At 36.3% G+C, this 16787-nt stretch overlaps 1 protein-coding gene across 4 annotated transcripts in view; it reads left to right on the top strand.

The window, feature by feature from the left end:
• The window catches only part of LOC125679517 (xenotropic and polytropic retrovirus receptor 1-like), a 42750-nt gene extending 35525 nt beyond the window's left edge, over nucleotides 1–7225 (top strand). The window contains exons 16-18 of one of the 4 annotated variants that reach the window (XM_056155292.1): nucleotides 926–940; nucleotides 3207–3267; nucleotides 4915–7225. In XM_056155292.1, coding sequence (XP_056011267.1) covers nucleotides 926–940; nucleotides 3207–3267; nucleotides 4915–4929 — 91 coding nt within the window. In that variant the 3' untranslated portion in view covers nucleotides 4930–7225. The remainder of the gene's footprint in view (nucleotides 1–925; nucleotides 941–3206; nucleotides 3268–4914) is intronic. The other 3 variants (XM_048918790.2, XM_048918791.2, XM_048918792.2) reach the window with 3 other exon arrangements.
• The last annotated feature ends 9562 nt before the right edge of the window (nucleotides 7226–16787 follow it).

The following is a 16787-nucleotide window of genomic DNA, read 5'->3' as shown; positions in this document are numbered from 1 at the left end:
TTATGATGCAGTATTGCAGAGAGATAACGTTATATTTATATTACAAATTACAATTTCCTCTATGAACCATCCAATTTCAGCACGCGACACAATCCGTTCATATTGACTATGAACGGATTATGAACTAGCTTAAAGCACACAACTGAGAGAACGTAATGATTTGAAAAAATACAACATTTGTTACAAAGATCTTGCAAAGTCACACCTCTGATTAAGATTGTGGACTTATGTGGATTATCATCCCAATCTTGTGGTCTCCTAGAACCAAAATACACTGCACTATGCAATGTTGATAAAAGGCAGGGTAAGACAAAGTGTGACGTCATGTCTGTGTTTTGACGTACGTCACAATACAACTGTGACATAGGTACAAGCAATGTAAACAATATGCTAGCGCGATTCACAGAATTTACCTCAAATCCAAATCCATTCATATTGACCATGAACAGCTAAAAAGTGATGTTCATTTCTTAATTATTCATTATGTTGATTTTTTTAATTCCAAAACTGCACATACTTATATAAAGAGTAAGTACTCTCAAATCAAACTTTGTTTAGAATTGTCATATCTTTACAATAGATTATGATATTATAATTCTGAAATTATTAGATGATACTGTAAATAATTCTAAGATCAGTGCTTTTTATTTTATCAAAATTTATTTAGAAATTAGTTCAGGAAAAATGTTTGAAAATATATGGTTTTGTATGAAGTATGAAGTGGATCTTTGGGAACAAACTTATGGCCAGGTACTGTACATGTATAGTCTTTTCATCAAAATAAACTTCATTTTGTGCTTCAAAAATTAATTCATTTTACTAGGGGGCTAAATTAGATCCTTATTGTGTGTAGTCCTTTTATGTTTTTCTAATCTCCGGTACTTACAATGTAAGACAGATTTTGATGTCCAGCATTTTATTGCAGTAGTCACAGGAGAAGGTAGGATGCACACCTTTATATCATGCAGAGCATGGGAAGCATGCTTTTAAATCGATGTAATCTAAAATCTGATTGGTTGTATACAACTAGAGCATGGGAAGCATGCTTTTAAATTGATGTAATCTACAATCTGATTGGTTGTATACAACTGTTAGAGGCAATGCAGAATGCTTCATACCAAAACATTGTTAGTTTTGTTTTTATGATTTTAGCACTAGACATGAAATGTTGATCTACTTACTGTACCTTCAAGTAATGTGTGCATGAAGTTATGATAGAACATGTGCTGTAAATTATTTCTCTGCTCTATGAATTCTGTTATAGCCTAATCATATTTATGAGAACTTTATGTTTTTGTAAGTTTTCGATGTAGTCCATATGAGGTTCTCATGAAATAATTTTTTGTATAGTGTATGCATATAGTGATGAACAAGTTGAATATTTTATGTCTTGTTTATGAATACAATAAAGCAAGATCGCATAAATGAAATCTTTTGAAATGTGAGTTATGTACAGTATGTTGTGAGTAGAAATGTTGTGGACGCTTTCAGTGTTGTATCATGAATCGATGTATCTTACATGTAGCTTTAATATGCACTGCACGGTTCTTAAGGTATGCTGTACATTGAAAGGTTGTATCTGCAGATTAGGTTTTCTTTGCTGAAGCATAATGCAAAGAAATTCAATTCTATTACAAAATTCACTATGGAAATTTTGTCTTTCTGATTTTGAACACTTTTAAATTGGAAAGACAATAACACTGATGTTTACATGTATTTAGTAGTTCGATACGGTTGACAGAACATGTAGGTGAGCTTTTGTAGACAGTTGAAAAACATGTAGTTGGGCTTCTTTTGACACAAATGACAGAACATGTGGGGGGCTTTTGTAGACACGGTTGACAGAACATGTAGGTGAGCTTTTGTAGACACGGTTGACAGAACATGTAGGTGGGCTTTTGTAGACACGGTTGACAGAACATGTAGGTGGGCTTTTGTAGACATGGATGTCAATCATTATGACAATATAAGGTAATCTTGACTGGAATGTAGAAGACAGATCAGTTTTTGGAATGGCATGCAATCTGAATGTTGCACTTGTTGGTAACATGAAGGTGTAAAATCTCCATGTGAAGTCAATTTAAATCTCTAACATTAGAAACAGCATAAGCCCAGGCCAGCTAAGGTGCAGAATATTGCCCACATTTATTTGTTATCTGGCTTTACACTGATAATGATTTCAATGGACAGAGGAAGACAGCAGAAGAGTTTGAGGTCCTAGGGTCAGAGGTTTCAACAATTTCAACCTTAAGGCCTGGAGATTATAAAAAAAAATTTGAGCACGTTTTCATACTCAAACTCTGTGCTTGTATTCAACTCAAAAGTGAAGGTTATAAAACTTTTATGAAATTATTCTCATACTCAAATGGAGTATAAGCTGAAGATTTTTCAAGTATGTTTGGAGCTTGCTCAGAGTTGTACATAAAACAAACATGGCTGAGTTTGAGCATGAGTATGGTAAAAGTTTTATAACCTCCAGGCTAAATGTCTTTCATATTTAGAACAAAGAAGGAAGGGTCCAATAGATACGAGGATCACTAGCTCACAATAGCATGAAGTGTTATTGATGACATAATCAAAATTTTCTTGACAATCTCTCTCTCTCTCATTCTCTCTTAAGACGTTGAACTGATTGTTTACAGCATGTATAGACAAATTGGCTGTTTGTTTACAGCATGTATAGACAGACGAATGCTTGTTTACAGCATATATAGTTTATATAGACAATGGACTGATAGTTTACAGCTTGTATAGACAAGTTGGCTGTTTGTTTACAGCATATATACAATATAGTACATGTATATATAGACAATGGACTGATTGTTTACAGCTTGTATTGACAGTTGAATGTTTACAGCATATATACAATGTAGTACATGTATATAGACAATGGACTGATTGTTTACAGCATGTATTGACAGTTGAATGTTTACAGCATATATACAATGTAGTACATGCATATAGACAATGGACTGATTGTTTACAGCTTGTGTTGACAGTTGAATGTTTACAGCATATATACAATGTAGTACATGTATATATAGACAAGGGATTGGTTGTTTACAGCATGTCGAATAGACAATGGACTGATTGTTTACAGCTTGTATAGATAAGTAGACCGATTGTGTATAGCATTGATTGTTTGTTGTTTGGCCATTCATTTAGAAGTGATTGTTGTGATAAAATACATACTCCTTGTTTTCCAGTAAAAGCACTGCCTCCTTGCGACCTCGCCGATCTTCTGCCATCTTACGTTTTATGGACCCGGTAGGCCTGTTCTTTTGTGTCTGCATGAAATACATGAATATATGAATGAATCCAATCTAGTACAAATACTTCAATATTTCTCATGATCTATTTTATCCTCCCAGATTTTAAAATGTTGAGTGTTTGGAGACCAGTTAGGAATTCAGTTTGTAGTGAGGGGATTTTAAATTAATTGACTTGAATAATTGATGTAATCCTGTTGTGTTCTTGGTATACATGTAGGTAGGTTATTAAGCACACTCATGTTGTGGTACTGCTGTTGATTGCTTTCTGTTCCATGCTAAAGACTTTGCTTAAAACTATAGAACCATGCAGTTACCCAATGATTGAAAAGATATTTAGAATTTATAACTATGAAACACCAGTATCTTGATTATGACAAAATCTATGAATTTTGTTTTTAAAGAAGAGGGTTTAATTTTACACTCGATGTGCTCAATTTTTTTTATTTTAGTTTCAAAAAGTTTATAAAATTGAAAACATGATGCTTTTCTCAGTAGAGTATCCAAGATGTGAAATTACTAAAATGATATGTACATAATTATCTAACTGAATTACAATGGCATCAACTGTGCATAATGTGCATACTGCAATACGTAAACAAGTGGATTTCACTTTCGTTGAAAACTTGTGAAGACACTAATTACAAGTTCATTTATCAGATTATATATTATTATATTATCATATATTGTATTATTATTCATTATATGCATCACCCATAATTCAACTTGTACACACAATTGATCATATGAATTTAAATAAAATATTTTATCATCACAATGGGCAAAGGTATGTAGACTATTTTTTGTAACGGATAAATCATTGAAAAAAATACCCTGCCCATTTTAATTGCTCAATAGACTTTTTTATCAATGACTAAGAAAAATTACTTTTTCTTAAAGTAATGGAATTTTTTGTAAGATCATTTTTTTAAAATGTGAATTTAGTATAAATAGGGAAATAACTTTGTAAATCCATGCTAGGATTTCTAATTGATATAAGTTTTTTATGAAATGTCTCAGATGTGTATAAATTGTCAATGTACGTCAACACTAACCTTTAATGAATGTTTTAGTTTAATTGTAACAAGATTGTAAAGGTAGTTTGGTCACATGACAGAATTTCATAAAAAATAAAGGTGGTGAACTTTCAAATCAAATACTAGTTGAAGAATAAAGTGAGTGTGGTACATGTATTATTATGTTTCAACAGGGATGCTTAGTTTAGAAAACGGGATGTTTCACTTCATATTTTAAAAATTATGCTTTATAGATTTGCACTAGGGAACACAATACAAGTTTCTAACTTTAAAGGACAATGAAATGTCCAAATACAGCTTTTAAATGTGTCTGTTGTATTTCATTGATTTTTGTTACAATTTGAACTATGTCGTTAAAATTGAATGGAAAATAATCATGATTGGCAAGATTTATATCCCTTACTGTAATAAGATCCTATCACCCGAAATATATTAATAAACATTTTATTTACGGTAGACCTTATTTGAGATATAAAAATGTGATATGTCACTATTAGTCTTAAGTTTATAATCTGCAGATTGACTGGACCACCAGTACTAGTTGGCAAGGTAACACAAGAATGAATGAGTAAAATCTATTTGTTGATTGGTCAAATTTTTTTTTTCAGGGGAAAGAAGGATAGACATGACGAAGATAAAATCAAATGGAACTTCAAAGGCGTGTGAAGGAAGTCCATTGTGGGGACTTTCTCCCGGTCTTCTGCACAAAGTAACAAAGTGGGGGGTTCTCCTATGTGTTCAGGACTGAATGACATATAAACAGGTTGTCTGTGATAAAATTTTATTGTGTGATATGTTTGTGTGAAAGGCCAAGAGGAGGTCCAGTAAAGAGGAAATGACTGTTTTTGTATAAGCTGTTGATGAGGAAGTTGGTTCTATTCTGTTTGATTTGTAAACAATGGAGGACAAGTTGATAATTGACTTTTGCGTTATTTGAAGTATTGATCAGAAACAGTTATCCAAGATTTTTTAGTGACCAGCTTTAACATATATCAGCCCATTATTATTCTATAAATAAGTTGATCTCTTATTTTTTATGCAGCATATTTTGTCATAATTACTCATTTTTGTGAAATCAGGTTGAACTTGGATTTTTGTCTCGGGTCCAGTGAGGTTCCATTAGATTTTTCTATGTATGTATTCAGTATTTTATTTTTTGGCAGGGAATCTTACTACAAGCATCACTTAAAGCTATCTAAAAGAAAAAGTCTTAGGTAAAGCCTTACCGTGGGGAATTACATTGTCTCAAACAATCCATATTGACACTTTGTCATACTGTGAACATACTGTATAGCGGGTGTTTCCACGGGTTTAAAATTTGGCGATTTGCTGGCTCAAAGGTATATGCTAATAATTTTAGCGGAATAAATTTTGGCAGACAAGGAAGAGTTATCTCTCTTGCAAATACTGACGTTGCTATTGGGTGCATATTTGGCAAGTGAAATTTTGATGGAAAGCTATCTAAGCGCTAAAATAAGCTAAATTTACGACCCCGCAGAGAAAACCTGTTATATGGTACTTTTTTACCCGTGGTAGTTATTTTCTCCTAGTTTGCTGTCACATAAAATCCACGTAACTTCATACCAGTGAACTTAAAGTATGCAAGCTATTTTCCTGTAAACCATGAGCAACTTGGCAGAATTTCATACCCACGGACAAAACCAAAAATGATAATTCATGAAATTATGACTCCCTGGAATTAAATATGTCTACAGTATTATACCAGTAAAATTTTGATTTTCTTTTGACCGTCACATACCCTAGACTGGTTCTCTGTACCTTAGACTGGTTCTCTATTCTCTCTGGTTTGCAGTATGACATTCCACAGTTCTTGTAAAAAAGAATTTTGTGTTTCAATGATGTTGTTTTACCATGACGTCTTGGATCAATGTGAAAATTTTCCAAGTGTTGCAGTATATATATTTTTAGAAGTTGTGTAGAAATCATGTCATTTGATTAGACATAAGTATGCACATATATTTATGATGGTGAAGTTGATGATAGATTCCTTGTGTTAATTAGTTTAATACTAAGTGCAAAGAAAAGCATGAACAAACTCATTTCCAGCCCTTCCCTGGTGGTGCATAATAGAAGATGAATATTCATGTTTAGGGGATTAATGAATTCGGAGATGTACATAATATATATCTGAACAGAATGTATTTAATGAAATTGATTTTGCATGTAGGTAGATACCACACAGATTTTCAATGTTGCATTTATTGTTTTGGTTTTTATAGATTGTTCCCATTCTTTTATTATACTTATTTAAACAGAATTTTATGTACAGTATAATTCTATACACCTGTGAGAAAAGGTAAAGGTTACAATTTACCTGTTACTTTGTATAGAGAAAAGGTAAAGGTACAATTTACCTGTTAATTTGTATAGAGAAAATGTAAAGGTTACAATTTACCTGTTAATTTGTATAGAGAAAATGTAAAGGTTACAATTTACCTGTTAATTTGTATAGAGAAAATGTAAAGGTTACAATTTACCTGTTACTTGTATAGAGAAAATGTAAAGGTTACAATTTACCTGTTAATTTGTATAGAGAAAATGTAAAGGTTACAATTTACCTGTTACTTGTATAGAGAAAATGTAAAGGTGTTACTTTGTATATTTACATGGGAACATGTCATTGCATGATGCCAGATCAGTAGCTAGCTTTTTGTCAACCAATTACTGTACTACACCCAGTCACCAAAGTTTTGTAAAATACAATTAAGTGTGAACAAGAAGTTTTATAAAGCTACTGTTTGATTGACATGACAAAATGAAGTGTGGACGAGATGTTTTGTAAAGCTACTGTTTGACTGAAAATGGTTGTTTCATACATGGCATAACTGAATTTGTTTGCTATCAGAATCTGTCTACAGATCCAACTCAGCTGTTTGTATTAAACAGAGCAATAGTGTTGTAGAGGTCTGATCCAGCTGTTTGTGTTAAACAGAGCAATAGTGTTGTTGAGGTCTGACCCAGCTGTTTGTATTAAACAGAGCAATAGTGTTGTAGAGGTCTGACCCAGCTGTTTGTATTAAACAGAGCAATAGTGTTGTAGAGGTCTGATCCAGCTGTTTGTGTTAAACAGAGCAATAGTGTTGTTGAGGTCTGACCCAGCTGTTTGTATTAAACAGAGCAATAGTGTTGTAGAGGTCTGACCCAGCTGTTTGTATTAAACAGAGCAATAGTGTTGTAGAGGTCTGACCCAGCTGTTTGTGTTAAACAGAGCAATAGTGTTGTTGAGGTCTGACCCAGCTGTTTGTATTAAACAGAGCAATAGTGTTGTAGAGGTCTGACTCAGCTGTTTGTATTAAACAGAGCAATATTGTTGTAGAGGTCTGACCCAGCTGTTTGAATTAAACAGATCAGAAGTGTTGTAGAGGTCTGACCCAGCTGTATGTGTTAAACAAGTCAATAGTGTTGTAGCGATCTGACCCTTCTGTTTGTGTTAAACAGAGCAATAGTGTTGTAGAGGTCTGGCCCAGCTGTTCGTATTAAACAGATCAGAAGTGTTGTAGAGTTCTGATTCAGCTGTTTGTGTTAAACAGAGCAATAGTGTTGTAGAGGTGTGACCCAGCTGTTTGTGTTAAACAGAGCAATAGTGTTGTAGAGGTCTGACCCAGCTGTTTGTGTTAAACAGATCAACAGTGTTGTAGAGATAATATAATAATAATAATAAAAGTACACTTATATAGCGCCTTATCTAAAAATACTCTAAAGCGCTGTACAACATACTAAAATTTACAATTGATAATTAAAAGAAAAACCATAGAATACACAACGAATAATCCTTACACATATAAGCATGAATGCAACATTATGTCATAATGGATAAAAAGTACAAATCAAGACAATTTAAAGTATAAAATATGATGCAAGCATACAATGTCCTAAATATATGAAAAACAAACAAGTAAAACCACTCAAAGGAATCTAAAACACAAATGTGCCCAAAATTCATTAAATTCAACAGTACATAGCTATTTAAAGGTTATAGAATTGACAGAAAAGATGAGTTTTTAACAGACATTTAAAACATTCAAGATTTTTGGCGTTTCTGAGCTGGCTAGGCAGATTGTTCCCGAGTGTGGATGCAGCCTTGTCGAATCTTCGCTCACCGTAGGTCTTAGTTCTGACTGATGGTACAGTTAATAGATTTGCGGTTTGTATGGAATAATGAGTTCTGTTAGATATCCTGGAGCCAGGTTGTGGAGACTTTTAAATACATAAAGGAGAATTTTGTACTGGATATGATAATCAACGGGAAGCCAATGAAGATTGATAAGAGATCTGACCCAGCTGTTTGTTTTAAACAGAGCAATAATATTGTAGAGGTCTGACCCAGCTGTTTGTATTAAACAGAGCTGCAGTATCGTATTGTACTGTACAACAAGTGTGAACAAGAAGTTTTATAAAGCTACTGTTTGATTGACATGACAAAATGAAGTGTGGACGAGATGTTTTATAAAGCTACTGTTTGACTGAAAATGGTTGTTTCATACATGGCATAACTGAATTTGTTTGCTATCAGAATCTGTCTACAGATCCAACTCAGCTGTTTGTATTAAACAGAGCAATAGTGTTGTAGAGGTCTGATTCAGCTGTTTGTGTTAAACAGAGCAATAGTGTTGTTGAGGTCTGACCCAGCTGTTTGTATTATACAGAGCAATAGTGTTGTAGAGGTCTGACCCAGCTGTTTGAATTAAACAGATCAGAAGTGTTGTAGAGGTCTGACCCAGCTGTTTGTGTTAAACAGAGTAGTAGTGTTGTAGAGGTCTGACCCAGCTGTTTGTATTAAACAGAGTAGTAGTGTTATAGAGGTCTGACCCAGCTGTTTGTGTTAAACAGAGCAATAGTGTTGTTGAGGTCTGACCCAGCTGTTTGTATTAAACAAGTCAATAGTGTTGTAGCTGTCTGACCCAGCTGTTTGTGTTAAACAGAGCAATAGTGTTGTAGAGGTCTGGCCCAACTGTTCGTATTAAACAGATCAGGAGTGTTGTAGAGTTCTAATTCAGCTGTTTGTATTGAACAGAGCAATAGTGTTGTAGAGGTGTGACCCAGCTGTTTGTGTTAAACAGAGCAATAATGTTGTAAAGGTCTGACCCAGCTGTTTGTGTTAAACAGAGCAATAGTGTTATAGAGGTTTGACCCAGCTGTTTATGTTAAATAGAGCAATAGTGTTGTAGAGGTTTGACCCAGCTGTTTGTATTAAACAAGTCAATAGGTTTGTAGCGGTCTGACCCAGCTGTTTGTATTAAAAAAGCTCTTTGTGTTAAACAGAGCAATATTGTTGTAAAGGTCTGACCCAGCTGTTTGTGTTAAACAGAGCAATAGTGTTGTAGAGGTCTGACCCAGCTGTTTGTATTAAACAGAGCAATGGTGTTGTAGAGGTCTGGCCCAACTGTTTGTATTAAACTGATCAGAAGTGTTGTAGAGATCTGATTCAGCTGTTTGTATGAAACAGAGCAATAGTGTTGTAGAGGTCTGACTCAGCTGTTTGTATTAAACAGATCAGAAGTGTTGAAGAGGTCTGACCCAGCTGTTTGTGTTAAACAGAGCAATGTGTTGTAGAGGTCTGGCCCAGCTGTTTGATTAAACACATCAGAAGTGTAGTAGAGGTCTGATTCAGCTGTTTGTATGAAACAGAGCAATAGTATTGTAGAGGTCTGACCCAGTTGTTTGTGTTAAACAGAGCATTAGTGTTGTAGAGGTCTGATTCAGCTGTTTGTATTAAACAGATTAGAGGTGTTGTAGAGGTCTGACTCAGCTGTTTGTGTTAAACAGAGTAGTAGTGTTGTAGAGGACTGACACAGCTGTTTGTGTTAAACAGAGCAATAGTATTGTAGAGGTCTGGCCCAACTGTTTGTATTAAACTGATCAGAAGTGTTGTAGAGATCTGATTCAGCTGTTTGTATGAAACAGAGCAATAGTGTTGTAGAGGTCTGACTCAGCTGTTTGTATTAAACAGATCAGAAGTGTTGAAGAGGTCTGACCCAGCTGTTTGTGTTAAACAGAGCAATGTGTTGTAGAGGTCTGGCCCAGCTGTTTGATTAAACACATCAGAAGTGTAGTAGAGGTCTGATTCAGCTGTTTGTATGAAACAGAGCAATAGTATTGTAGAGGTCTGACCCAGTTGTTTGTGTTAAACAGAGCATTAGTGTTGTAGAGGTCTGATTCAGCTGTTTGTATTAAACAGATTAGAGGTGTTGTAGAGGTCTGACTCAGCTGTTTGTGTTAAACAGAGTAGTAGTGTTGTAGAGGACTGACACAGCTGTTTGTGTTAAACAGAGCAATAGTATTGTAGAGGTCTGACCCAGCTGTTTGTATTAAACAAGACAATGGTGTTGTAGAAGTCTGACTCAGCTGTTTGTGTTAAACAGAGTAGTAGTGTTGTAGAGGACTGACACAGCTGTTTGTGTTAAACAGAGCAATAGTATTGTAGAGGTCTGACCCAGCTGTTTGTATTAAACAAGACAATGGTGTTGTAGAGGTCTGACGCAGCTGTTTGTGTTAAACAGAGCAATAGTGTTGTAGATGTCTGACCCAGCTGTTTGTATTAAACACATCAGAAGTGTGGTAGAGGTCTGTTTCAGCTGTTTGTATGAAACAGAGCAATAGTATTGTAGAGGTCTGACACAGTTGTTTGTGTTAAACAGAGCATTAGTGTTGTAGAGGTCTGATTCGGCTGTTTGTATTAAACAGATCAGAAGTGTTGTAGAGGTCTGACTCAGCTGTTTGTGTTAAACAGAGTAGTAGTGTTGTAGAGGACTGATACAGCTGTTTGTGTTAAACAGAGCAATAGTGTTGTAGAGGTCTGACCCAGCTGTTTGTGTTAAACAGAGCAATAGTGTTGTAGAGGTCTGACCCAGCTGTTTGTGTTAAACAGAGCAATAGTGTTGTAGAGGTCTGACCCAGCTGTTTGTGTTAAACAGAGCAATGGTGTTGTAGAGGTCTGGCCCAACTGTTTGTATTAAACACATCAGAAGTGTTGTAAAGGTCTGACCCAGCTGTTTATATTAAACAGAGCAATAGTGTTGTAGAGGTCTGACCCAGCTGTTTGTATTAAATAGAACAATATTATTGTAGAGGTCTGACCCAGCTGTTTGTATTAAACATAGCAGCAATATCGTATTGTACTGTACGTCATTGAAATAAATTAACGAACATCTGTAACAGACCCCCTTGCAATGAATGTTTGAAAGCCTTTTCAATGAATTCCCTTAGTGACCTTGATCTTTCACCTTTTGTCACCAAAATCAATAGGGGTCTTCCTCTGTTGAAAACAAAGTTACCTGTGAAGAACTAAATCAACCGAACAAAACACGTGGCCTGTAAAGCATCCTCATGCTTTTTCTAAAGTCCTATTTTGACCTTGAGCCTAAAATCAATAGGGTTTTCCCTCGCATCATGTGGAGTATCAAATCGATCATAAAATTAAAATGTGGCCTGTAAAATGTCTACAAGCTCAGTACTACACACTCGCTCCCACGTACATGAACGACCCCGTCACTATATCCCTTCTCACAATGAATACGCATTTACTGCTTGATAGTGAGGGAGATATGAAGGTTTATTCACCTACGAAAAATCACATTTCCCGATGGCAACAGTGGGAATACGATTTTTCTTGGGTAAATAAATCTTCATATTTCCCTCACAATCATGCAATGAATTTTTTATCATACCGAAAACTAAGCAAACTTACAGAAATTAATGCAATCGAAAGTTTTCAAATTATGAAAAAATCATTTTAGCTACCCAGTAAGCGTGTCTAGCGACGATGATTTGTAAACCTGTGTCTACTCATAATATCTGTAAATACGTGTACAGTTGTTGAAAATACCCTGCGCAGAGCCAAATGCCCTTTAATATCACAATCCATGAAGCAAACATTAATTTGTATTCCTACAATAAACACGTACTAGTTACCCCATGTGTCACAATCTGTACATAGTCACTTATTTTGTCCCTAATTGTGCGCCATAACCTGTATGAGAGAGTAACTATATTTAGGCGAGAGTGAGGTCACGTGTTTTGTAAAACCAGTCGAGAAGGTGTGTCCTTCAAACGAGAGCGCTTAAGCCATGTCTGTGTGGTCACATAAATGGCCTGTGTGGTCATAGAACTGTCCTGTGTGGTGGTACTATTCTGGGTATTGATGGTGCCGTTTTTTGCTGTGTGAAATCCTGTGTGGAATTACAGTAAGTGTGTTTCTGTGATAATTCACTCGGTGTAAATATTCTGTATATACTCCTGATGACACTCTCATTTTAGATACAGATGCATCTGATCAGGCTATAGGTGCGGTACTGTCACAAGTCCAAAATGGACAGGAAAGAGGTATTGGGTATGATAGTGTTGCCCTGTCTCCCGAGCAGAAACGATATTGCACTACCAGAAAAGAGCTTTTGGCAGTAGTAAGATTTACCAGACAATTTAAACATTATTTATTAGGCAGATCATTTATTGTCAGAACTGATCATAGTAGTCTCCAGTGGATAATGAATTTCAAAAATCCTAATCATCAGCTCGCAAGATGGCTAGAAGAGTTGAGTCAATATGTTTTTGAAATTCAATATAGGGCTGGTAAGCACCATTGCAATGCAGACACGTTATCAAGGCTGCCAAGTAACTCATGTTCCCACTATAGGTCATATATTGAACTATCAGACTTGCCTTGTGGTGGGTGCAGTTATTGTACTAGAGCACACAAAAATTGGGGTCAATTTAATGAAGAGGTTGATGATGTCTCACCTCTCCACAATCCTTATGAATCTAGACGGCTGATGCATCAGGTTGATGGTTGCACTAATTTCGAACCAAGTATATTCGAGTTGCAGATAGGGTCAGAAAGTCCAGAGATGTGCTGTGTAAGCATGGCTATTCAATGGATGATATTAAGATGTCGCAAGAGGCTGACCCAGATCTGTCTGTAATTTTGGATTGGTGCAAGAATGATTTACAACCATCCGAAAACGTACTCAGTTTGTCGAGTCCAACATCTAAAGCATATTGGTTAAATAAAGAACTTTTTATTTTGGACTCGGATAATGTATTGTGGAGGAGAGATAAAAATGACCAAGAGAAGTTACTTCTAGTGGTTCCGTCTTCATTTAAATTGGAGATTATGAGACTGAGTCATTCCATACCGTCTGCAGGTCATCAATCTGTAGATAGAACCCTGGGCAGAATCAAGTCTCGGTTTTACTGGAATGGGAGGAATAGAGATGTTAAAAGCTTTATTCTGTCTTGTTCAATATGCAATAAGAACAAAAAACCAAATAGGCATGCTAAGGGTAGTCTTACATTGTTTCACGCAGGTTTTCCAATGGAAAGGGTTCATCTTGATTTTTTAGGACCCCTTACGGAAACTAAAAATAATAATAGATATATATTAATGATAGTGGACCAATTCAGCAAGTGGGTAGAGTGTATAGGTTTGCCATCACAAACTGCTGAATTGACAGCAAAAGCTGCAGTAGATCATTTTTTCAGTCGCTTTGGCTATCCCTTCCAAATTCTGACAGATCAAGGAACAAACTTCTAGAGTTCTCTTTTCAAAAACCTGTGTGAAAGGATGGGAATTCACAAAACTAAGACAACATCTTTCCGCCCCTCTTGTAATGGTCAGGTAGAGCGATTCAATCGCACTTTAATGGATGCATTAAGGTGTTTCGTTAGTAAGACACCTACTTTTTGGGATGATTATTTACCACAAATAACGGGTGCTTTACGATCGGCGATTGGCTTTACCCCAAATATGTTAATGTTGGGAAGAGAGGTGGTACCGCCCTTAGATGTAGTTTTCCCTAGTAAACTTTTCCCAGAATCTACAGACCCAGAGACTTACGTTTCCAGGCTAGCAGATAATATTAAGCTAGCTTCAGAAACGGCTAGGGAAAACCTAAAAACCACACAGGAGGTAATAAAGAAAAACTATGATCTCAAGATCAACATCAACGAGTATAATGTACCAGGTAGGAGATGTGGTGTATGTTTTGGATACTGCTCAAGTTAAAGGAAGATGCAAAAAACTTAGCCCTACCTGGAAAGGGCTAGGATTAATTGTGGGAAAATTGAGCAGTTTCCTATATAAAATCAAGTTGCATGGTAACATAACTACTATGAACCACGACAGGCTTAAGCTATGCTGTGACACAAATGTACCTCAGTGGATTTAGAGACATCAGAGAGAGCTTAAAGATTCAGGTCAGCTTTCTGATGTCTCTGACTCAGATAAATACTGTATTTGTAGGGGTACTGATACAGGGACTTTTATGATCCAATGTAATGAATGTAGAGGATGGTTTCATGGTTCCTGTATCAAGGTCACAGCAGAAATGGCTAAGCATATTGATATCTATGAATGTCCACAATGTATAGATTAGTGTTGCATTGTTTTATTTTATTTCATGCATACGGTAGAATCCGTGAATGAAAGTTGTTTTTATGTTGTTAATTTTCAGGTTTATAGGAATATTGTAAGACACACTCCTCCCAATCATACATTTATGATCCAAAGTCAGGAATAGTCTCATGGTTATTTTTAAGTGATATGATATCTATTGTTTAAGTATTTTGATGGACAGGTGATTTCTGTACCATTTCAGTTGTGGTATTTACAGCCTTAAGTGAAAGGAATGACATTGTGATAATTGTAATCTTTCAGTTGACATTGTTATAAGATAATATATCAATTGTAATAATGCGTAGTACTCTTTCGTTGAAATGGCTAAATCAAGTGAGTCTAAGAAGGAAGAAACCAAACAGATGTTGAACCACATTGGAGCTTTGACGGAAGAGGGAATTTTGATGAAACCTCGAGAGCTAGTATGGAAGCTAGCCCACGTGGACATTTCTCAAGATATTTTGGACTCTAATATTCTAGGCCAATATCGGGTAGTCTTTCAACAGAAATCGTTGGATACATGAGTTGCGACAAGAAGCAACGGTGATATATGAGGATCGCTGGATTGATCAACAACTACCAAGCCAAACAGGCGGACACACAAAAAAGAAGACTAACAGAAAAAACAGCTCGTCTTCAACGCATACCGTTACAGAAATGGGAATGTGTCAGGATGTTAGGACAAAAATGGGGATGGATCTTCCTGTCCGGCGAGAAATAATCTGTCAAAATATACCTCACCGGGAGTTACCGGTATCTGGAGGAGGTATTATGGATATTCCAGAACCCTTGACGGCTACTGAAGTACCCTAGGATTTGGTGAATATTCCGGAAAGTAATGACACTATACCTCTGGTAGAGACTCCGAGCTTTACAGAAGGAGAAGTAAATCAAGATGTGACCGGTCATAAATTCAAGCCGACTCCAGTAGAGAGACAAGGCTTTACAGAAGAAGTGGAAACTCATAATTTAATTACCAGCTGTAAGACAGGTGTTGTTTTTAAGGTAGAGACTCCGAGCTTTACCCAAGGAATGATACCTATGGATACCACCAATTTTGTTGTACAGATATCTGTCGACAGCTCTGAGTATGAATCACTATTAACCGATAGCGACCCCCCCAGTAGATAACATCGGGATGGACTATTCTCGTGACGACAAACCTATAACATCACGGAAGCGGAAAAGTAGCGCACTGTTATTACTCGTAGAAGAATTAGTTCTACAGATGAATGCCTGATTACTCGGAAACCGGGAAACATTGACCATCAACTCCCTGGAAACGTTTCTGATTTGCGGGTGACCGTGCCAGTTGTGACATCAGGGAGGCCGGATTCAAGTAATCTATCGAAAAAGAGGAAGGTCCAAAAATGTCCTTTTGCAGAATGTGAACGTACAGAGACCCGGATGAAGTGTCATATTCAACGTGAACATATACCCAACTGGTTTTCTGAAGATCCAGATAGGGGAAATGATCTTCCCCGGTTAAGAGCTTTGCGTTCACTTTGCCATGTTTTGACTGGATGTGAAGACTTCCAAGAACTGGTGCGTATGGTAAATTCCCCAGGTGTCATTCCGGAAACATTCCACATAGAAGAAATATTTAAATTTTGTATGGCTAACGTGTGAATTTGCGGGATGGACATCACCAGACACGTATACCTTACATCCAGTGAATTCACCGGCTGTGCTCTTACACTATCGTTGTCTTTGCGCTCTTCTCCTGAGATTAACGCCCCATCAACGTAATCAATTTGCACTAACAGGGACTGTGCAGCCTGAACATATTACACAGCGCCAGCCTATCATACCTAAGGTTACTCTGGTGAAGAGTGCAGGAGAAAAGTCGCAGCCAGTTTGTAATAAGTTATTGTCGGCCTTTGACAGTCATTTTCATCTAGATGGGACATGTGCAAAGATATGGGGATCTGTAGTGGGAAAGACTCCTGACGATATCATCACATATGGAGCCGAAACTGGTTCACCTGATTTTCCTGTGAATGTTTGGTGGAGTTATGGTTTTCAGTGATCCCTGAAATTATCATCAAATCCAAACAACATCAAGAGTTT

This window comes from Ostrea edulis, chromosome 2, assembly GCF_947568905.1.
Source record: "Ostrea edulis chromosome 2, xbOstEdul1.1, whole genome shotgun sequence".
Taxonomy (NCBI): Eukaryota; Metazoa; Mollusca; class Bivalvia; order Ostreida; family Ostreidae; genus Ostrea; species Ostrea edulis.
This window is presented reverse-complemented; position numbering and strand designations above follow the sequence as displayed.